The sequence below is a fragment of the Salvia hispanica genome, chromosome 5 (genome assembly GCF_023119035.1).
Source record: "Salvia hispanica cultivar TCC Black 2014 chromosome 5, UniMelb_Shisp_WGS_1.0, whole genome shotgun sequence".
Taxonomy (NCBI): Eukaryota; Viridiplantae; Streptophyta; class Magnoliopsida; order Lamiales; family Lamiaceae; genus Salvia; species Salvia hispanica.
Genome location: NC_062969.1, coordinates 19,800,900 through 19,824,058, shown reverse-complemented (window position 1 = coordinate 19,824,058; position 23,159 = coordinate 19,800,900). Strand labels below are relative to the sequence as shown.

Below are 23,159 nucleotides of genomic sequence, written 5' to 3'. Positions count from 1 at the left end.
TCGGATTGTTCGGACTGTGGGGCTCCCAGGAACCATCTCCTATAGTTGCACCAAATTGCATGGGCAACATCACCTTGAATAAATAGGTTGTTGCAGCATCGACACTTCGAGGCCAAAGAAATATTCTTCCATTGTCTCCGAAGAAACACTGAAATTGTTGGTGTAAGGCCTTCATATTTGTTTACAGATATGCATTCAGGGTTGTTTATCTCGGATCAGCTCCACAGCTGAGGAAGTAGAGAAGTTTCCATGCCCCGTGAGCTCCCATTGCGCCACATCAAACAGCACTGTCGGAACAACTTCAATGATACTTAGGGATCCCGTGCTCGGACTGTATACACATATAACAATGCTTTCTAAATCATGTACAAGTATATATATAAGGGCAAAACCCTTGTGCAGACTAACCAAAATCCTCATTATGAAATAATAATGATAATACACTGTATATGGTGGTGTGTTAAAAAGATAAATAATGTTGAAAACTGTTACAGCCCATCTGATCTCTACATATATACAAAGTAATCTCGAGTGCTACAAAAACTACAACAGTTTATGGCCGCCGCAATTTAAATCATAGAATGCAAGATGCCTCAAATATCCGACAACATAATATATAGGGTTCTTCAACCACAAAACGACAGTATCCTTCACTACTAATTGCTGGTCCACCTTCTCTTTCGTGCTGGTCGCTCCGATTTGATCTCTGACTCGGCCCGTATCTCAGCTTGGCTCCGAGGCCCACTCTCCATCTCCTTCGCTGCAACTGCGTCTTTATCAATAGGCATGGGAAGCTTGAAACGCTCGCTTCGTTTCTTCAACTTGGCAACAGTATCCAAGTGTTTGTCCTCAACAGTCCCTGCTTTATTCATTTCTGGACCATCTTCTTTGTTCTCCACAGCAGGCGGATGTGGTTTGTCTTCTATCTTTCCGGGAGGGTCTTCAGGAGTCACACTACTGTTGTGTGTGTCTCGATCTCTTTTCTTCAAAGAAGATGCAGTGGGGGTTATGCCAAAATCCCTCTCCTTATGGCTAGTCCACCGTTCCAATTTGGATCGACCCCTCTTTGAGTCAGGTTGTTCTTCGTCGGTTGAAGCCTCTTCTTTCTGCTTTCGAGATGATTGGTGATTTGCAGGACCATGACCACTTTGCTGCTCAGTTCTGCCTCTCAAGTTTGCCTGCACGCATGAACCAATTGCAAAAACAGTAGTGCTATGTCAGACACGTTGGTACATATATATCGATTCCAATATTGGTAATAAGCCTTGCCACTGCCGACCATAACAATCAAAACCAGGCCATCGCTAGCTGATTTTTATTAGTTAGCATGAATCAAGTACAGATTATGAGTTTCCTACTTAACAATAGTAAAGGACGATGCTGAGTAAAGACCAGCAACGAGTCTGGGTTCATGAATCCTTATTAGATGGGATATCAGAAGAAAGCAAGAAAGGAAAGGATGGTGTCATAAGCATACAATGCGATATCTAATATCTAGGAGGATGGTAAACTGTTCTCTAACTGAGATTCCGAAAAGAATTCTTCTTCCAGAAAATATATCAACTTGATAGTAGCACATTCAGAACTTTTTTTATGGCCTCGGCAAGGGTGGATAGACACTCTACTCTAGCCTTTATTTAAGAAAGTTGATCTATTCCCTGAGAAAGGGTGATCTTTACACAATTTACAGAGGTTTTTAGTAATTAACACAGATGTTGTCAAACAATCAATTGTAGCATACAGAACTGGGTTTCGGGTTTCTCTAAATCATAGAAAGTTACATATGTACAAACAAAATAACAAAGTTTTGCAAATGGACACCAGCAATAGTAAACCAAGTCACTAATCACGAAACATTTTTGCTCTCCTTTTCCACCAGTCATCATGATCAGAGGAAAACAGCCAACATAAAATCTTGGTGTAAATTGACTTATGATCATATGATATTTCAATGAATTTTGACGTGGTTGGCTCAAAGAAACACATACCTTCTCATTTAGCCGGCCGCCATCTGCATCCTGATTCCTCTTCGAAGGTATGAAGGAGCTTTGATCTCCACTCTCTGATTCTCTACTCTTTCGACCAGCTTCTTTCCTTTTGTATTCATGTGCCCTAGAAGTATCAGAACCATAGGCAGCACGATCATCCCGATTGCTAGTCTTGTCGTACCTTGTTCTTTTCTCATCAACGCTTAGTTGATTTCCACGAGCATAAACATCGTCGTGGCTCCTACGCTGTGAAAAACTCTCATTTTCAATTCGATCCCTCTGCTTGAGTTGATCACTATGCCGACCTACATTCTTAGGATGGTAATCTCTGCTGGATAGTTTATAGTCATCATTCCCTCTTGAATGACTTGGCCATGTTTTATCTTCAGCAGCCCTCCCACTCCTTGTCACTGGCCGTGTTTCTTCTCTTTCTCTCTTCGACAAAAGGTCATCTTGCTTAGTTCTATGCCAATCATCACGCTCTCTTGGCCTTTCACTTCTCTCCCTTTGAGACGGTACCCCTTCTTTTTGACGAGCAAAATGCACCTCATCATCCTTTGATCTACCTTGCTCATCTCTTTTGAGCAGATCAGAGCCATCATCTCTCTCTCTTTTCCTCCGCGTACTACTACTCCTGTGATTTTGAGAAATATCATCTTTTTCAGCATTCGTCTGTCTGACATGTGACTCTTCTTTTCTTCTGGTGCTATGAAGGTCATGGTCATCTACTCTTTCACTCCGACCTTTAAGATGATCATCCCTATCTCTTTCTCTAGATCCTATGGAATCCAATTCATGATTAGTTCCCCTCCAACTGCCATTATCCAGCCGATTTCTTGGTAGGTGATGTTCGTCTTTCTCAGTCGTATCTTTTTCTCTAAGCTTATCGCGATCTCTGGAGCTGATTTCACGACCATGGTCCCTCTTTCTCTGGTCTTCAAGTCTTGTTCTTCTGCCACGATGATCCTCATCTCTCCGATTCCAGGTTCCTTCGGATATATCACTACCCTTCCTCCAGTCAGCACTGTCAGCTTTTGCATGCCGATGAAGTGATGAGTTAGCATCCCCACCACTTCTACGTGAAAAAGAATCTTCTCTCCCTTTACCCACCATGTTCTGCTTTCCAGCTTCGTCTCTATCATAGTGATCTTTCCTATGAGCATAGTCCTCGTCTCCTACTTCTCTCCTGATGTTACCTGGTCGAAGAGGGTGCCTATCCTGAAGGGCATCATCGTCAACATCATCTGAACTATGAAGATGTTCACTGCTTCCTGATCTTATTTTGCTGTCATTACTCCTTGCAGCCTTTGAGTCTTTCCCATCATCATACTCATGTGGTTGTCCTACGGGTAAACTTAGCTTTTGTTTCTTTGTGGAATTTAAAATACCTTCTTCACGTTTACCCCTCTCCGATGCATCTGAAGCCATTTCCTGTCCCTCCATATTAAAGCTTTTATCATCCACCACTGAAGCATCATTATCCCTGAAATCATTATAATTTATGGATTAAGTAAAAGACAACTGGTGCAAGTCATTTGATTTAGAATCAGGCATTGGCATCGTACATGCACTTTCTCAGGCTCATTCTTTTTGGATAAACTATAGTCTACAATCCGGGAGCATACTTTAACTTTTTTGCGATGGTCAATCTGGCTGGTCTAACTATTTGTTTTTTTGTAAATGAAACCCAGATAAGTAGCCACAATAAGTCTTATTGTATGCAAAACAGTTTTTCAGTATCCTCCTAAAATAAAGCAAACAGTGAATACTAGTGCTAACAATTTCAGGAACTCTTCATACTAAATCAATTGCAGGCAAGCTTAATACAAGAACCATAATCAGCCAGAGTTATGAGAAGCAACACAAATTACAAACCTATCTGAAATTGGTTATAGAAATATTTATGTACCTCTCCTCTCGCAGGACGATATTTTCCCGATCAGAATGCGAATTTTCTGAAGGAAGATGTGAAACATCCTCTTTTGCAATACCATCATTATTGACAGTGTTCTTCGGATGTGGTCTTCTTGATGCAAATTCTCTTTTATTATCAGTACATGCAGGTGAATAGCTATCCATATGGTCTGCATCATCCTGTTGAAGACTATCAGCTTCATCACCTCCACGAACATGATCCTTTCTTGCAGTATCACCACTATCCAGCTGCTCTGATGTATCATCACCATCCATGGGACTCTGGCAGGCGATCTGTTTTACAGGAGCTCAATCAGTTCTGTGGCACTGTTGACTTATGGTGTTGCACAGACACAGTAGTAGCAAGATAATTGGCAGCTATGTGTAGAGGATAACAACTGCTCACCTCAATAATAGTATCAATATCATGCATTCTTGGGCGCCTTGTATCAATTGATGGAAGACGATCACCAGAACCAGTTTCTACTGGAATAGGTCTGCCAACAGGCTGATTAAGAAAAAAAGCTAATGAGATGTGTATCTGTAGTTGGATTTAATGATGATATACCACAAAGTGTAAGGACCCAAACCAATTAAACAAAATGGTAGTTTGAGAACACAATAAATAAAAGGAACCAATAGAATCACCGAGTAAATATAAGGATCCAATTACAGAAATAACAAGAAAGATCAAGGTTCTATTGCTAGTATAAACTACTCCCTCCGTCCCACTCTAAGTGGAGCATTTCTAATTCGGCATGAGATTTTATGTAGTGTTGTTTTGTGAGTAAAGTAGAGAGAATAAAGTAAGAGAGGGAAAAAGTAGAGAGAGTGGTGTTTACATATTTAGAAATGTGTCATTTAGAGTGGGACATCCCAAAAAGGAAAATGTGTAACTTAGAGTGAGCATAAAGCAAAAACCACATACAAGAGAAGGCCGTTCACGTGCAGCTGCTCTTGCTAAGTCAGTCGGACCATCATCAACCTTTCCATGACTTGCTTTTAGAGATGATGTATTATCTTGGATACCAACTGCAGCTGCAAGCTCTGGCGGAAGATCTGGATCATAATCCTAGATTTTGAACACCGAACAGGACTTGTTACAGATACACTCAAGAACATATAACATCACAGAATCCACAACATTATTTTGAACTATAGCCAAAATCTTACTACACACACCTGTATCAGACAAAAAAACTACTTCAAAATGAAAAAATTACACCATTACCTGTTCTGCCCTTCCACTTTCATAAACACGAATTTTGCTTTGCATAGTCATCTCAAGCCTTAGTTGTTCCTACAGATATCAAATTCACTTTAGCTGCAACTATCTTAAAATAACCAACAAACTTGAGAAGCTAATTACCAGTTGTTTGCAGTACTCTCTCCAACTATCCTCATTCAAACCAAAGTTGAAAAAGTCAGACACATCTACACCAGGAAGTTTCCATGGCTTTTCTTCAAAACTATCAATATCAACTTCGAAAATTGTCCTGAGAATATGAAGATATCCAGGAGGCATCATTATTACATATCCAGCATGAATCAACAGGAGATTGGTACTAATACTATCCATCTAAAGAGGACCTAATAAAGCATTCAGTTCCCTGTTACTATTTAAGATTAGGTTGAATTTCACCAAAGGCATTTTCGCACTTAGTGCGTCTTCTATGTTACACACCTTGCAACAGCCAAGGACTGCACCTTTTACAGCTATGATAGAATTGTCGCTTTCAAATTATGTAACTAAAATTAGGATTATCACATTATCTTCCATGTTTTCCCTTATCCCTGATCCGATATTATTGCATGATCAGCATTCAGTAATACTCCCTCCACGCCCTAAAATTAGGGACTTTGGTGACGGCACGGGTTTTATGCAAAATTGGTAAAGTATGAGAGAGAATGTGAAAAGTAGTTGAAGTAATGTTTGTGAATAGTGGGACCCACTCATTGATAGTGTAATGTGTGGTGAAAATGTTTCTAAAATAGAAAGTGGACTAATGTTGTGAGACAGACTGCAAAAGAAGAAATTTTTTGGGGACAGAGGGAGTATATTTATAGACTGGATATCTAATAGCGCTATTGACAGAAAGCTTCCAAGACTATAATCTTACTTGTGTGAAGGAAGAGTGAAATCCAATCCACTTCCATAACCACGACCTGCTGAATTAACTCCCCAAGCTGGAGGATGGAACCCTTTCTGAGGCAAGGTCCCTTTCATTCCTGCAGGTCTCCAATCACCTCTTCCACGTCCCGCTGGAGGCCCCATGTTGATGGGTGGACGAACGTGACCTGGGATTCCTCCAGGAGCTGCTGGAGGTAATGGTGCTGCACCAGGTCTCACATACTAAGCAGTTCCCATAGAGAGAAAGACATGTAAAATGGTTAATGGTTAATAATCCAACATTCCAGTAATGACAAGAATTACAATAGGAAGAGCAACAGAAATATTGATATAAAAAAACACAATTTAATAAATGCATGTCCAAATCATTCATGTTACTATGCCAACATCAACATGTAAGGCAGTATTTCCTAAGTAAACTAGGCAATCATATTGCATACACCTAGGAGCGAGCTAATTTAATTTACTAAGTGAATTTCTATATGAGCAGAGAATAATTGCTAGAATTGTTTTCCATTGTAGAACCTCTAACAAGCTTTGAGTTACAAGGTTCATTGATATGTTATTATATAAATATAAATTATATACTCCTTCTTCTCATGCTACTTGAGGCATTTCTTCCGGGCACGAGATTTAAGAAATTGATGTTTAAAGGTTAAGTGGAGAGAGAATAAATTATGAAAGAGAATAAAGTAGGTGAGAGAAGGAGAGAATCAAGTTTTTGCAAAAAAAAAAAAAAAGAAATGGAGCAAGTAGTTGGGACGGGCCAAAATCGAATATGGAGCAAGTAGCATGGGACGAAGGGAGCATATAGATAGAAAGATAGTTAGATATAGATATTTAAATTGATATACATTCACCAAGCTGAGATTTGAATTCGTTGAAGCAAAGATGAGGATGAACAAGATGCCACAGTAGCTTGCTTGTCTACCACAGAAGCTCGACAGCAATCAAAAAGAAAATCCAATTTGAGGTGCAAATGTGCAATCTCTTAATAGATAAATAACTACGCTATCATGAAATAACTACTTCTTTACTCAACCTTTTGCACATCACATAGTTAAACAGCTTGAACTTGAGATAAAGTACAGTTTTGTGCAAAGACATGGACCCAGCATGCTCTAGTAGCCAGATGTTATAATATTATTATTCAATAAGTATGAAGGAGTTGGGTATTGTGTCGGTCGAAACAGACTGCCTTTTTTCTTTTCTATCGCATGCTTTGTTGGATTCATGAGTAAAAGAGGCATAATCTTATGGGTCACAGTCCCGACTTTGTGTTGGCCTCTTTGGATAGAACAGAAAATGAGAATTTCCAGTATTCTCAGGACAGGTGCATAGAAGAAATGAAGTGTGAGATAGGGTAAATCTATGGTTGCATAGGATTCTAGACCATAGAGACTTCAAGGGTTTCTTTGTATCTAATACTAACAGACTCTGGAATAGTACCATTTTAATTCAATACTGATCTAACTTATGATTCATCATCCATTCATACTAAATTCCTTGTTAATTAATAAAGGCTAATTTGTTTCTTATGCAAATAAGACAGAAAATAAAGAATGCTTGCAATTGAGTTGTGTATATCTTTATTGGTTAAGAAGACAGGTTCTGGAAGAGCAAGCACCATCGTGCATGAAATGCCAAAATAGACTGGCTAGTTATCCTTAACGCAACCCTGTATATATATATATATATATAGGTATATAAACATCACGTCCCTGCATTTTGCATGGTAACACTTTTTTTCAGTTCATCTTACAAGTCTATTTGGAAGGAGAAATGCGCTTATCTACTGATAGATTTGCCCAGAAAGAGAAGTGTCCAAGAGGTATTGTCCTCCATTAACATCTCCATCAATATGTGGATGCAGTCGAAAAGAGCAACCAAATAATATAGTCTCAACAACTGACATGTGTATGTCTCAATTAACAGCAGAAATCAGAGTCCCAACAGCATAATAAATGAGATAAAATTCAAAAAAAGAAAAAGATATATGAAGAAAATATGTAACTTTATTAATAAGCGAAAGTTTAAGATCAGTGTTGTTTAGTATCCCATCACTATGAGACAAGAGCTCATCCACAATATTGCTGATCATCTTCAGCATCACTAATATGTATAGATTCACTACAAAAGCACTACGGTTCCAACTAGAATGCAAATTACATTGTATGCGCTCATCAAACAAGATGCTGACCTTGAACTGTGAAGAGAATGGGTGATGGTATGCATGATTGCTGTACGCAACCTTTGGCTGTGCAGCTGCGGGAGCAGCCACACCTCCTCCTCCACTTGCCTTTGTGGCGTCTCCTAAATCCTTCTCCCTGTCGGCTCCAGATCCTCCTTCCTCACCGCCCCACTCTTGCTCGTCCACAGTCCTCGGCGCCTGGTGATGAGGGTCCCCATTATCCGCGACAATCACCAAAGGCTCTCCATCTTCATCATCCTCGTCAATCACTCCCGGCATCCTTTCCATCCCCATTGGCCCGTGGTGGGTGTCGTTGAGCACTATCTGCAGATCATCATCACTCTCTTCACTGTCCCACTCATCCTCAATATTCGTAGCCCCGGGATTCTGCAACCCTCCCGAAAGCCCTGGGATCATCTGCTGCGAACCGATTTCACCAGCATCATTCAACAAATTCATACTATTTCCCTCTTCAACTGCAGTAGCATACATCTTCACGTCATTGTTCGTTAAGTTAGGATCATTCTCCATCAAATCCCCGTCCTTATCCTCCCTTTCTTCCACAATTATATCAATATCATCATCATCATCATCCGAAACCTTGCCACGCCCCTTCTCCAAAACCCTAGCCTCAAACCCCGAACTATCACCCCCCTTTTCAACTAATCCATCAATCCTTTGGCACGAATCCGAATTCAAACCAATTTTCCTAGGTTGAAGAATGGTTTTTTCCAAATTCAAGGCGTCCGAATTCCTAGAGGGATTCAAATTAGGATTGAGCTTCGCCGTGGTCGAATCCGAAGCTCCGTAGAGAATCTCCTCATCGTCGCTGTCGATGTGGGGATCGATCGGGGGCGGCGCCTTCCCTGCGGCAGATTGTTGGAGGGGGCGGAGGACATCTGTGTAGAGATCTCCGAACTCGTCGTCGTCCTCCATGAACGCGCGCGCTTAGGTCACAAGGAGAAATACAAGGGTTTTGGGCAAATGGTTAAGCTAAAGGGAAAAGCCAAAGGGGGAACTTTGATTTTTATTTAGGCGTTGCGTTCACAAAAATCATCCCAATAAAACAAACCAAACTTATTCTATAATGTGATCTTCTCAAATTCATAATCTTACCACTGTCTTCTTTACTTATTACTATTAATATTTTTCAAATTAAAAGGTCATTAATATTTCAATTTAAAAGATAATTATTGTAAAAAAGTTATAATATCACATAGGTCTCTTTGCTTATTAATAACAAACAAATAACTAGCCAAAATGTACATATACCTATACGCAATGTTTTAAAAATCGGTCCGGCAAGCAAACCGATGAAGCTATTAGTTCGCGGTTCAACTGGTCTAATCGGTCCAACCACTGATTGGACTGTTTTACTCTAGCATATATAATATAAATATATCAAATTTATTAGTATTTAATAAGAGGTGTGATCAATTGCTAACTTATTTAAGTTGTTAACTTGCTAACTCATCAATGCGGTGTATTAAAAATGTCAACACGATGATATTAAAATGTCAACACATAATTTTGTTGAACTTCAATATAATGTGTCGATATTATGTGTTGACATTTTGATGTCACTGTGTTGACATTTTCAATACACTGTATTAATGAATTAGCAGAGTTAGCAACTTAAATAGTTAGCAATATAACGCACCCCTATATAATAAAATGTAGTTTTGATCAAATGCATATATATTTTTATATAATTTAGTGAAAATAAAATATTATTAAACTTAATTGAGGATAAGTGTAATTGAATTTTAGAGAAATATAAATATAAATATAAATATATACCTAATATTAAAACTTATGTTTAATTATTTATATATATGACAATATTGAAATTTAGTGTAATATATTACTATTAAAGTTTATTAAATAACAAATTTAATTAACATATTTTATTTAAAATTAATTATAATGAATTAATCACTTTATAAAAATAATAATTAATCATAGAATAAATGAAAATTTATTCATTGATTATAAGAATAATTAAAGTTATTGTTATCCCACAACCAATTGAAGTGGGGTAGTGCCGTAGTGGTAATGGAGTTGGACTTACATATATAAGGTCTATGGTTCCAATCCCATTGGATATATATTTTTAAAAAAAACTGAAAATTTCAAAAAACCAGTTCAACCGGTCCCGATTTCCGGTCGAACCGGCCGGTTCATCCAGTTTAAAAATGCTCAACCTCTCGGCGATTTTAAGTGGTGAACCGGACCGGACTGAGTACCGATCCGGTCCGATTTTTAAAACACTGCCTATACGGGTGCATTTAGAATGATAACTAAACCCTAAATGATACCTCATATTTAGGGTGATAACATTTTATGGATGAAATATAGTACTATATCAGTTTTGCTAAAATATCATTTTATACAAGTAGAATATTATTGATATTATTTTTATACATACAGAATATTATTTTATATTGATATCATCTTTATAAGACATACATATAATTGTTTATGCTTTTGGAAAACATCATCAAATAAAGTTTAGATCCTCACTATCTACAAACTATTTTCTTTAAGTTTAAGCAAAAATTGGCGATTGACATCTTATTGTACGAGTTATAAAAGAAAAAAAGTGAAAAACATTGTAAATTTGTAGAACTAATATAAAGTCAAAATATTAGTACAATGTCCACAAAACAATCACGGAATCATTTTTATCAGTACATTATTTTTCTAATTCACAAACCTAATTTAAAACTATTTTTTGCTAAACTGGAATTCCTCATGCACGTGTTGTGCACACTCCTGCGTGGATCTGACAATAGGTGGCACGCATGCGTGCAATTTTCACCGACTTTCGACTGCGCCTGTAGTCTATGTTACACAATGAGTAGTAGAATAATACAATGTGCATATTAATGGCGATAGATATTATAAAAGTATGAAAGATTAAACATAAATATTGTGATAGATATGAAAACATTGTTTAGGGATATAAACTATAACTAATCCAAAATAAAATACAAGTAAAGACTGGTCGGAACATCATCATTTTGGCCTAGGATGTTGGCTATGCCAAGGTAACATGTGTATGGGAAGTTTCACGGCTTCCTTCCAAGAGCATGGAGCAACTTCTTCTATCTACATATAATTAGGGCAACAATATTGATCAAATAGTTTTTGCTCTTGAGTTGCATGCATGCTAAAGTTTTTCTTCATCTAGGGAAGACCAAATTAATAAAATCTTTAAAAAAATTGCATTGCACTTACATTGCAAACCAATTCTTATTTGTCAAAAAATTATTTGAAATCTATTATATGGATGCATTGAAATGTGGAGCATTTGTTGCTGAAATTGTGAGAGTATTTCATTGAATGAAGCTTTTAAAGAGTGTATTGGACAACTCAATTTTTTCAATAAGCGTTTGGTTTGTTTTCTCCATTCATACTTAAGGTGTTTTTATTTTGCAAACATGTTCAGTATAATTGGTAGCTTAAGAAGTTCCATATTTTAGATCCTACGACAAGAAGCCAAATTTAGCTAATACAATGTCAAAAATTGTCTCATCACATTGGAAAACAAAACAGAATGTTGCTTATCATTAGATTTTAGTCGGTTTACATAGTTTCTAGCATATGGTATTTTGACTGTTTTGTCAGTTTACATAGTTTCTTGTTCTCACGTGCCCTCTTAGTTAGGGGTGAGCAAAATAACCGAAAACCGAATATCCGAACCGAACCAAACCGAAAATTTGAAATTCGGTTCGGTTTTTTCGGTTTTTCGGTTCGGTTCGGTTTTAAAATTTTAAAAATTTCGGTTTTTCGGTTCGGTTCGGTTCGGAGGAAAGAAAAAACCGAAAAACCAAAAAACCGAATTTTATTTTAATATATATATATATATATATATATATAGTACTATATATACTTAAAATACTCTAACCCTAATTTCTCTCCTTTAGCTTTCCGCCTCCCTCTCCAGAATCCTCTCCAAAATCTGAAATCCAGATTCTCCTTCTCTTCTCCACCTTTTCTCCCATCTCTTCTCCACCCCGTCACCTCGCCTCCATCTCTTCTCCACCCCATCGCCTCCATTCTCCAGTCGTGCTCCAGAGTCTAGCCCGTCGCCTCCAGTCTCCACGTCGGCGCCCCTCCACCCACGTCTTCAACTTCACGCCCTCGCCGGTAACATCCGCCATCCGACCATCCACGCAGGCGACGCGACTCCAGATCTGGCATCTATCCCTAGATGCTAAATCTCTCCGGCTCTAGCTTAGTTTAGCATAGCAGAATGCTATGTAAATGAAATATATTATGGAAATTTAAGAATTTTGTTATCGAAAATTATGCAAGATTTTGTTGATTAGTTTACTGTTTATGTTTATGTGTACTTATTTTGTTGAAATTTTGGAAAATATTGTTGATTAGATTAGTTATTAATGAAAGTTAATTTTTTTTATTTCAGATTTTGGTTGTTCTTGGTAGATGATAATCAGTTTTTTTTTTTATTCTTTTTGGATTTAGCTTTTTTTAGGATTTTAAAAATCTTATAGAATTTTGATTTTTCGGTTTTGACGATTTTTGTAGTTCGGTTTTCGGTTTTTCGGATTTCGGTTTTTCGGTTAATCGGTTTCGGTTCGGTTTTAGTTTTCAATGAAATTCGGTTTTTCGGTTCGGTTCGGTTTTGGCAAAAAACCGAACCGAAACCCGAATGCACACCCCTACTCTTAGTACTTTAGTTCATAACTTTCTTTGTTTGCAAGCTGCAGGAGCTCGTAGGGGAGGCAAGGCTGTTGGGTGGGTGGGAGCTGCTGCAGGTAGCTTGAGTTACTCATTTGGGAAAATTTTTGGTCTCCTAAGAATAAAGGAGGGTTGGTCTTTTACCCACAAGCAAGTTCTCATTTATCTCTTGTTCTCTAGCTAATTTAAAATTCTCCTTGTCTCATTTGCAAGTGGACAGATCTGGGCTGCCGTGCTGTTTCTGGGTTCGGCCTGCTCCCCTCGGCCAGACGGACTGCTCGAAGACGGGCCGTGCTTTCAGCCAGAGAGAGAGGCCTGAAGTGCCATCAAGATTTCTCTTTTCTCTTCTTTGTTTTCTTTATTTGAAGCCTTTGATCCATGTATTATTTTTTTTGAAGTTAGTTGATCATTTATTGTATATGAAATGCTATTCGAATTTCTTTATACTTGGGAAAAGACTTCTTGTCTTTCCTCTTTCATTTACATATTATTGACGTCGTTGTGTTCGCTAAATTCTTACTTTAGCTTTTATTTCATTGCGAACCAACAACTATAAGCATCGAAAGGAATAACGAGCTCTATTTAGAACACGAATCGAGAGTGCGAAAATTCGCTAGTTCGACATTTAAACATAAGGGAAAAGGGTAATAAAAGAAGCGGGTATTACATTCTACCCTCCTTAACGAAAATTTCGTCCCGAAATTTTCTTATGTCACTCAAAAAGCTCTGGGTACTTTTCCTTCATCTTATCTTCCAATTCTCACGTAGCTTCCTTGTGACCATGATGCTTCCATAGAACTTTCACCGTTACAACAGATTTATTCCTCAACTCCTTGACCTTCCGGTCCAAGATTGTCTCTAGCTTCTCTTCATAGCTTAAGTCTAGCTCCAAAACCATTTCCTCTTGGTGGACTATGTGTTTCGGGTCGAACACATATTTCCTCAATTGTGACACATGAAAAGCATTGTGCACATTCCCGAAACTCGGCGGGAGTGCCAATCTGTACGCCATAAGACCGACTTCTTCTAGAATTTCATAGGGTCCGATGAAACGCGGTCTTAGCTCGCCCTTGACGCCGAATCTTGTAATTCCTTTAGATGGGGATACCTTCAGAAAAACTTTGTCTCCCGCCCTGAATTGCAAATCGGTTCGGCGAATATCTGCGTAAGACTTTTGCCTATCTTGAGCTTCCTTGATTCTTTCACGGATCTGTCGGGCAATTGCTATCATCTCCTCTATAGAATCCGGTCCAAGCATCTTTCTCTCACCAACTTCATCCCAGTAAAGCGGTGATCTACATTTCTTTCCATACAGTGTTTCATACGAGGCCATGTTTATAGTTGTCTGGTAACTGTTGTTGTAAGCAAACTCTATAAGCGGTAGCACTGGCTCCCAGTTTCCTCCACGATCGAGCACTACGGCTCTCAGCATATCTTCCAAAGTCAGGATCGTTCTTTCAGACTGCCCATCAGTCTGTGGATCGTTCTCAACCACCATCTTAGCATCAAATTAATGTAGTAGTGATGTTGGACATTAAATCATCATGCATGAAACACGAATGTTAATAATTGTCTAAATTAGTGTTGGGTCGATACGGTATATTGTATCAAAAATTTTGTATCGTCATCGTATCGAAAATATTGATATGAAAGAATTTTATATTGTTACCGTATCGAAAGTTTTGGTGTATCAAATTTTGGTATATCAAAATTTTGGTATGGATAATATCTATACCGTTACCGTATCGAAATTTCGATATATCGTACAGAAGTTCGGTACGATATACCGAAATTTATACCATTTTGAATACCTGTATACCGAAAAATATAATTTCAAAACTGAAAATTAAAAGCAAAATAAATATAATTCCAACACAATGGAATAAACATTGTTCACATCCCCATACGTGTTATTATTATAAATGGTATGCATCGATAACTCAATACGTATTGATTTTCGATATATTTCGGTATACCTATAATATCGATATATATCGTATATTCGATAAAAAATGGCATACCGCGGTATAATAAAATTCATATCGTTATCATATAGAAAACTTATGATACGGTATTGTATCGTACCGAAAATTCGATATTTTCGATATTTTTTGATACGATACAATCGATATATCATTTTTTCGGTATATTTACCCAGCCCTAATTAGAAATAGAGAGGGGGGGAGGGTTTGAGGGAGGGCTATTAAATTCAAGAACATAAATTTGAAGAGATAGATACACAATCACACCCTTTTTCCCCTGTTTATTTATCATAATGAGATAGCTATTTTGTGCTTGCTTTGATCGGACCGACTATTTAATACGGGCCACACTTATATTTTATCTAGGCTACCAAACACCCATTTAAAGCCGATAACTTAACTATCTTATCTTATGCACCCTTACCAAACACCCCCTAAAGTTTTTCTTCATCTAGGGAAGATCAAATTAACAAAATCTTTAAAAAAATTGTACTTACATTGTAAACCAATTTTTATTTGTCAAAAAATAATATGAAATCTATTTGAAGTTTGATTTGTAGGGTAAATTTATTTCAATTCCCAAAGATATGGATGCATTCAACTGTGGAGCATTTGTTGCTGAAATTGTAAGAGTACTTTATTGAATGAGAGGCTTTTAAAGGGTGTATTGGACAACTTCAATTTTTCAATAAGCGTTTGGTTTTGTTTTTTTCATTCGTACTTAAGGATAAGGTGTTTTTTTTTTTTTTTGCAAACATGTTTAGTAGAATTGGTAGCTTAAGAAGTTCCATATTTTAGGTCCTGCGACAAGAAGTCAAATTTAGCTAATACAATGTCAATAATTGTCTCACCACATTGGAAAACAAAACAACAATGCTTATCATTAGATTTTAGTCAGTTTACATAGTTTCTAGCATATGCTATTTTGATTGTTTTAGTCAGTTTACATAGTTTCTAGCATATGGTATTTTGTCTTTAAAGTGACTAAATATGTGCATCACATAAAGCTGCAACCAACTAAGTTTTGGTGAATGTTGAGATGATTGGTCAAGTTCTTGTGAAGTTGCCGAGAGATCTCTCAAAAACGTATTGTGTGTCTGTGTTCATCCACTATATTGTTTGCATTGGGGTTATTGTAAACCATGCACAAGTGGAAGTTTGCATATACAAATAAATCATATACGAATATATTTAAATAATTATAATATTAATTAAATTCACATGCTAAGCAGATAATTTCACGTTAAAAACAAATAATTCTTGCATAAAGAAAAAAAAATCATAAATCATGAATTTTACGGTTTAGAAGTTACCAAACTAATTTTCCAAAGAATCGAAGATTGCTTGCGACTTTTGCACGCTATTATAGGAAAAAAACGTGAGAAATTAGAAAGGTTTCCAAACCTTTCATTTCCTTAAGACCTTTGGCCTTTTATATGGTGTAACCTTCAAATACATTATGGCATGCCTTAATGCCAAGACCTTTGAGGTGGTCTCCCATTTCCTATAAATAGGTGGAGCTTTGGGAGATCAGAACACACAATCAAATCATTCTCTCTTCTCTCTATAAATAGGTGGAGCTTTAGGAGCATTGCATTGCTCGGTTTTTGCCTCCAATTCAAGTTCGTCGGTGCCTACGAGTTTGAGGTGCTTCAACTCAGTAGGAGGAAAGTCGTTTCATCTTTGGGGACGTTGCACCAATCCGTGAGCACTAGCCGGGGCATATCTCGTCTTGCGGAGAGAGGGATACCTCGACTCGACTTGAAGAAGACTATAGTTTGCATCTTTTTCTTTTATTGTATTTTTTTTGTTTTATTTACCTTCTAGTTTTTGGTTCTTTTGTAATAGCAAGCGTTTGCCCGTGTAAAGGCTATACTATTTCCAACAATCGCAAGATGAGATAGTGTACTCTTGTCATCATCATGCCGACCGAAGCTGGAGGGAACAGAAACAACATCTTTGGATCATCTTCTGCTGCATCTGGCTCCTCAACGATGGCACCTGTTTCGACCTCAAGGGTCATGGCTCAAGCTGACAAGCCCGAAAATTTTAAGGGCTTGGATTTCAAACGTTGGCAACAAAAGATGTTGTTTTACCTAACTATGTTGGGTGTTGTTAACTTCCTCAAGGAGGATGCTCCAACTGTACCTGAGGAGGAGACGGACTTTAATGTCCGGGCTGCCTATGATGGTTGGCATCAAGGAGATTTCTTGTGCAAGAACTATATCTTGAACGGCTTGGGGGATAGTCTCTATTCCATCTTTGCCGGGGCTAAGACCTCCAAAGCTTTGTGGGAGGCTCTTGACAAGAAGTATCACGTCGAGGACGTCGGTACAAAGAAATTTGTAGTCGCAAAATTTTCGGACTACATGATGGTGGACTCTCGCTCTGTGGTAGAGCAAGCTGAAGAATTGCAAATCATTATCCATGATGTCCACGCTGAAGGGATGGCCTTGCCAGACCAGTTTGTTGTTGCTTCAATGATCGAGAAGCTTCCTCTGTGCTAGACGGATTTCAAGAACTACCTAAAGTACAAGAGAAAGGAGATGAAGCCAGAAGACTTGATTGTCCGTCTTCGTGTAGAAGAGGATAATAGGCGGTACCATCAGAAGACAGGAGGGCCTGAACATGCCAAGGCAAATATGATGGAGAAGGGAGGATCTTCCAAGCATCCCCGCCCAAGGGAAAATGACAAGGGCAAAGGGAAGGTAGCTGCTGCCTGAAAGTTTGAAGGCAATTGCTTCAACTGTGATAAGTCGGGCCATATGGCGAAGGACTAACGAAAGCCTAAAAGGATGAAATTCAAGAAGAGTGACCACATGGTCGAGAGAGACTTCAACGATGATGACTTGGCTGCTGTGGTTTCTGAAGTGAACCACGTTGACAATCCGAAGGCTTGGTTTGTTGATACCGGAGCTACTGTGCATGTGTGCTCTGATCGTGGCCAATTTTCGACCTATAAGCAAGTCGAAGGGAAGAAGCTCCACATGGGAAACCAAGACTCGTCTGAAGTCGTTGGCATGGGAGAAGTGAAGCTCTTAATGACATCTGGTCGTGAGCTGAAGCTGAAGGAATTGCTGCATGTCCCAGACATCCGTAAAAATCTTGTTTTTGGTAGTCTACTTGTTAGTCATGGCTTTAAGCTAGTGTTTGATTCTGACAAGTTATATTTTGTCTAAGTTTGGTACTTTCCTTGGAAAAGGTTTTCTTTCCAATGGCTTGTTCAAACTTAATGTAATGGCCATTGGTGGCAGTGTACCGAATCAAGTGAAAGATAATAAGAATGCTTCTTCGTCTTACTTGCTTGAGTGTGCCGATTTATGGCATTGTAGATTAGGACATGTGAATCTAAATGCTATAAAAAGATTAGTAAATCTTGATTTACTAAAAATTAATGAGTTTAATTCACAAAAGAAATGTGAAGTTTGTGTTGAAGCAAAAATGACCAAGCTGCCGTTCCGCTCAGTAGAACAGAGCACAATGCCTCTAGAATTGATCCATACAGATATATGTGATTTAAAATTTGTGCAAACTAAAGGTGGTAAAAAGTATTTCATCACATTCATCGATGATTGCACAAGGTATTGCTAAATTTACTTATTAAGAAGTAAAGATGAGGCAATTGAAACGTTTAAAGACTTCAAAAATGAAGCCGAAAATCAATTTAATTGTCGAATTAAGTGAGTTCGAAGTGGTAGAGGGGGTGAATATGTTGCGCCGTTGGCAGAATTATGTCATGCAAGTGGTATAATTCACCAAACAACAGCTCCATATTCTCCTCAGTCGAATGGTGTTGCTGAACGCAAAAATCGAACACTGAAAGAGATGATGAATGCTCTGTTGATTAATTCAGGATTACCCCAGAACATGTGGGGGGAAGCTCTGCTAACCGCGAATTACATCTTGAACAAGATTCCACTCAAAAATAGGGATGTGACTCTTTATGAATTGTGGAAGGGAAAGAAACCTTCATATACATACCTCAAAGTGTGGGGATGTTTAGCAAAGGTACAAGTGTCGCCTCCAAAACAAGTTGCAATTGGCCCCAAAACAGTCGATTGTATCTTTATTGGATATGCATTGAACAGTAGCGCGTGTCGCTTCTTAGTTCATAAGTCAGCTATACCTGATGTAGCTGAAGGAACAATAATTGAGTCAATGTTGTATTCTTTGAGAATGTGTTTCCTTGCAAGAAGCAAGATGATCGTTCTAGTTGAAGAATTGTGGATGAAACCACTAGTTCTAATTCTCCAAAAGGGATGAGGTCAAGTCCTGAGGATGTAGAACCAAGACGTGATAAAAGAGTTAGAGTTGCTAAAACTTTTGGTCCAGACTTCATAACTTTTATGTTGGATGGTGAACCAAAGTCACTATCAGAAGCATTGTCTGGCCCAGACGCAGTGTGGTGGCTAGAAGCTATCAACAGTGAAATGGAATCCATCATGCTAAATAACACATGGGTGTTAGTAGACTTGTCGGAAGGTTGTAAGGCCTTAGGATGCAAGTGGATTCTGAAAAAGAAATATAAACCCGATGGTACTGTGGATAAGTACAAAGCCCGCCTAGTAGTCAAAGGTTTTAAACAGAAAGAAGGGCATGACTTCTTGGATACTTACTCACCTGTTATGTGAATAGCTTCCATTCAGGTACTTCTTGCGATTGCCGCGTTGCACAATCTTGAGATTCACCAAATTGATGTGAAAACTGCATTCCTGAATGGTGATTTGGAAGAAAAGATATACATGGAGCAACCTGAAGGGTTTGTTGTGCCCGGGCAAGAGCGCAAGGTATGCAAATTGGTAAAGTCTCTTTATGGGTTAAAGCAAGCGCCGTTGCAATGGCACTTGAAGTTTGACAATGTGATGTTGACAAATGGATTCACTATCAACAAGTGTGATAAGTGTGTTCACATGAAGAACACAAATAACGAATTTGTTATTGTGTGTCTTTATGTTGATGATATGTTGATAATGGGAAGCAATAGTGCCATTATTAACGAGACTAAAAACATGTTGAAAAGAAATTTCGATATGAAAGATATGGGTCTAGCTGATGTGATTCTCGGAATCAAAATATTGAGGACTAATGAAGGAATTGCCTTAACACAATCTCATTATGTTGAGAAAATGCTTAAGAAATTCAACTTGTTTGATTGTAAGCCAGCAAAGACTCCTTTGGAGCTCAATGTCCATCTAAGCAAGAATAAGGGTGAGCTTGTTGCTCAAGAAGAGTATGCAAAGGTTATAGGAAGTCTGTTGTATATCACGAACTGTTCTAGACCAGATGTTGCTTGTATGGTGAACAAGTTGAGCCGATTCACGAGTAATCCAAGCAAGGAACATTGGAAAGCTCTGTGCGGGGTTTTGAGATACTTGAAGTATACTATTGACTTTGGATTGCACTACACAAGATATCCCCAAGTACTTGAAGGGTACTGTGATGCAAATTGGATCTCTGATTCAAAAGACTCATTTTCGACAAGTGGGTATGTGTTCACTGTGGGGGGTGGTGCTGTTTTGTGGAAGTCAGCGAAATAGACGTGTATTGCTCGTTCCACCATGGAATCCGAGTTTATCGCATTAGATAAAGCAGGGGAAGAAGCCGAGTGGCTCAGAAATTTCCTAGAATGTATTCCATGTTGGAAGAAGCCAGTACCCACAGTAGTGAATACACTGTGATAGCAAAGCAGCTATAGGTAGAGCACTCAATGGCTTCTATAATGGTAAGTCTGATACGCTCGGATTTTGCACTATTTTAAGGCCATTATTTGGTCCGTTTTTTTATGTCAAAGTCACTTTACACGTTCATTATTTGCATATTTTGTCTATTTTGGTATTTTGACGTGTTTTGTGAGAAACGTGCATAATTGAGCCGAAAAAGGAAGCCAAAACGCAAAGTCTGGAAATCTGGAGTCGACGGCGACCGGCGATCATCGCTGCGGATGTGTGCGGCGACCGCCGGCGCCCCGGCGGGCAGATCAATGCAGCGGTCCGCCTTGGAAAAATACGCTTGGAAGAGAAGTCTCGTCCGGCGACCGCCGGAAGTCGTGCGGCGGTCCGCCGCCGAGGGAACAAACTCTCTGGAGTCCAACGCGGTGACCGCCGGCCAAGGTGCGGTGGCCCGCCAGAGAAAGGCGGCGAATCCGAGAACCCCTAGATTTGCTCCAAGATTTTCCATATTTTGGAGATCTTTTCCTTCTACAACAAGGATTGGCTTTCCCCTATGAATAAGACCTCAAGCTTCATCAAAAGAGAGAGCTTCCACTTGCAAAGTAATCATAGAGATTAATAGCTAGAGTACTTCATTTGTGCAAGGAGTTGGAGAAGGATTTCAAGAATATCAAGAACGACAAGGATTCAACCTACGGGTTTTATTTGCTTTAGTTTTATGTTCAAATTGTCTTCCCTTCAATCTATGTGTTTAGCTTTCTTCTTCATGTGTAACTAAACTCATAGGATTCTAGGGATGTGTTAGTAACGACTTTGGTTATACAATTCCTTTTTCTATTTAATATCCGTTTTGTTTTTACTTTGTTTCTTCTCTAAGTAGTTCTGATGCTGCATGATTGAGTGACACAATCGTGTATGATTTATAGCTTGCTTCATAACTGTGACAGAGTTCTAGCGAGTTAGGTTCACTTAGTAGACGCTACAATTAGCTTCCCTTAAAACGAAACTGTTAATTGAGAGTGGGGACTTTTCAAGGGTCTTAGGAGCTTTTTGGAGTTACGTGCTAGGATTGACAACCCTAATTTTGTAATCAACGTTGTATCGCATGAGCATAAGCTAGGTGACTCATCCTATCAAAGTAATAACTGTGCTAGGGTATTGTAGTTTGGAATTTGTATAACCATAACTGTGAACGCACATCCCTGGGATTCCCTTATCTCTATCGATTATCTCCGTGTTTTATTTGCATTTAGTTGTTATATGCTTTTTATTGTTTTTAGTTTTCAAAGTTTTTCAAAAGAGTAAAGGCCAAATGTGGTCCCTAACATATGGCCATTTTATCAATTTGGTCCTAAACATTATCTTTTTGATTATTTGGTCCCTCACAAATAAACTCGGATCCGAATCGGTCCTCACTTAACAGAACCGTAAAAAAATAGACGATGACCGCAATTTGACTATATTAAATTACTAATGGTAATTAATTATACCTAATTATAATTCTTTTCCTATTAGCCAAATTGGAAAAAAGATAGTATCAGTTGCAAAATGAAATGAATAATTTGTAATTTAATAGGAATAAAGAATTATAATTAGGTATAATTAATTACCATTAGTAATTTAATATAGTCAAATTGCAATCACCAGCTATTTTTTGACGGTTCTGTTAAGTGAGGACCGATTCGCGTCCAAGTTTATTTGTGAGGGACCAAATAATCAAAATGATAATGTTAAGGACCAAATTGATAAAACGGTCATATGTTAGGAACCACATTTGACCTTTACTCTTTTCAAAACCTACTTGTTTTTCCAAATAGTAATTGAGTGTTAGTAGAGGATAGACATTTTGTGTTTGCCTTCCCCGTGTTCGATATCCGGTACTGACCTTTAGCTATACTATTCCTACTCTGTATACTTGCAGGAATTTATAGTGCTAAAAAATAGTGCATCAAGTTTTTGGCGCCGTTGCCGGGGAAGACAATTCACTTTGGAGTGATATCTTCAAAAGGATAATTTTGCTACTTTGGATTTTAATCGCTTTAATTTTATTTTAATTTTAATTTTAATTTTAATTTTAATTTTAATTTTGTTATGGCCTACAGGGATGGAGGATCCATATGGCTATGAGTAGCAGTGGGGATTTAGCGATGAGTACTATAACTCCGACCATGGGGGATTATACTACGACCCAAACTGCTCTGAATTCTCCTACGATGCACAAGATTACTGTTCTGATAATTCTTCTGAAATATGCGCTGGTATGGAGGATCAACCCCGCTCCAATTGGGAGAATCTGCTGGAAATCTACATCGCAGAAGTTTTCGAACATAGAAAGGTGACGAACCAGCGGTTGGAAAATCTAGAAAGAAACACAAACACCTTGGAAAGAGGGTTGACAACCCTTGTTACTCCAGTCGAGATGCTGGAATTTAACCTTGGGATCCTAGCCACAACCATGGGAAGCAGGCACACACCAGGTACGCTTCCTAGCCTGCCAGAGGTAAACCCGAAAGGAAAGTGCCACGCCGTGCAGCTGCGTAGCGGAACTACATATCAACCTCCGGAGGCAGGAGACCT

At 38.4% G+C, this 23,159-nt stretch overlaps 2 protein-coding genes across 2 annotated transcripts; one reads left to right on the top strand and one right to left on the bottom strand.

The window, feature by feature from the left end:
* Nucleotides 1–397: 397 nt before the first annotated feature.
* LOC125187319 (FIP1[V]-like protein) lies at nt 398–9,232 on the bottom strand. The gene is made up of 9 exons (XM_048083885.1): nt 8,234–9,232; nt 6,023–6,255; nt 5,272–5,398; nt 5,134–5,202; nt 4,831–4,974; nt 4,309–4,410; nt 3,898–4,196; nt 1,989–3,471; nt 398–1,178 (listed from the first exon to the last, which is right to left on the bottom strand). The coding sequence occupies exons 1-9, from the start codon at nt 9,158–9,160 to the stop codon at nt 657–659; spliced, it is 3,906 nt and encodes a 1,301-aa protein (XP_047939842.1). The 5' UTR covers nt 9,161–9,232; the 3' UTR covers nt 398–656.
* A 7,603-nt stretch (nt 9,233–16,835) lies between these two features.
* On the top strand, nt 16,836–17,420 carry LOC125189579. The gene has a single exon (XM_048086842.1). The coding sequence runs from the start codon at nt 16,836–16,838 to the stop codon at nt 17,418–17,420; it is 585 nt and encodes a 194-aa protein (XP_047942799.1).
* The last annotated feature ends 5,739 nt before the right edge of the window (nt 17,421–23,159 follow it).

Bases quoted from the DNA above. Each gene is read 5' to 3' on its own strand.
- LOC125187319 (XM_048083885.1), bottom strand. From the start codon at position 9,160: ATGGAGGACGACGACGAGTTCGGAGATCTCTACACAGATGTCCTCCGC. The intron at 4,411-4,830 runs GTATGTGGTTTT...TTTCTTAATCAG, and splicing joins CACGTGAACGGCCTTCTCTT to CCTGTTGGCAGACCTATTCC. The intron at 1,179-1,988 runs GTATGTGTTTCT...TCATGCGTGCAG, and splicing joins GCGGCCGGCTAAATGAGAAG to GCAAACTTGAGAGGCAGAAC.
- LOC125189579 (XM_048086842.1), top strand. From the start codon at position 16,836: ATGCCGACCGAAGCTGGAGGGAACAGAAACAACATCTTTGGATCATCT.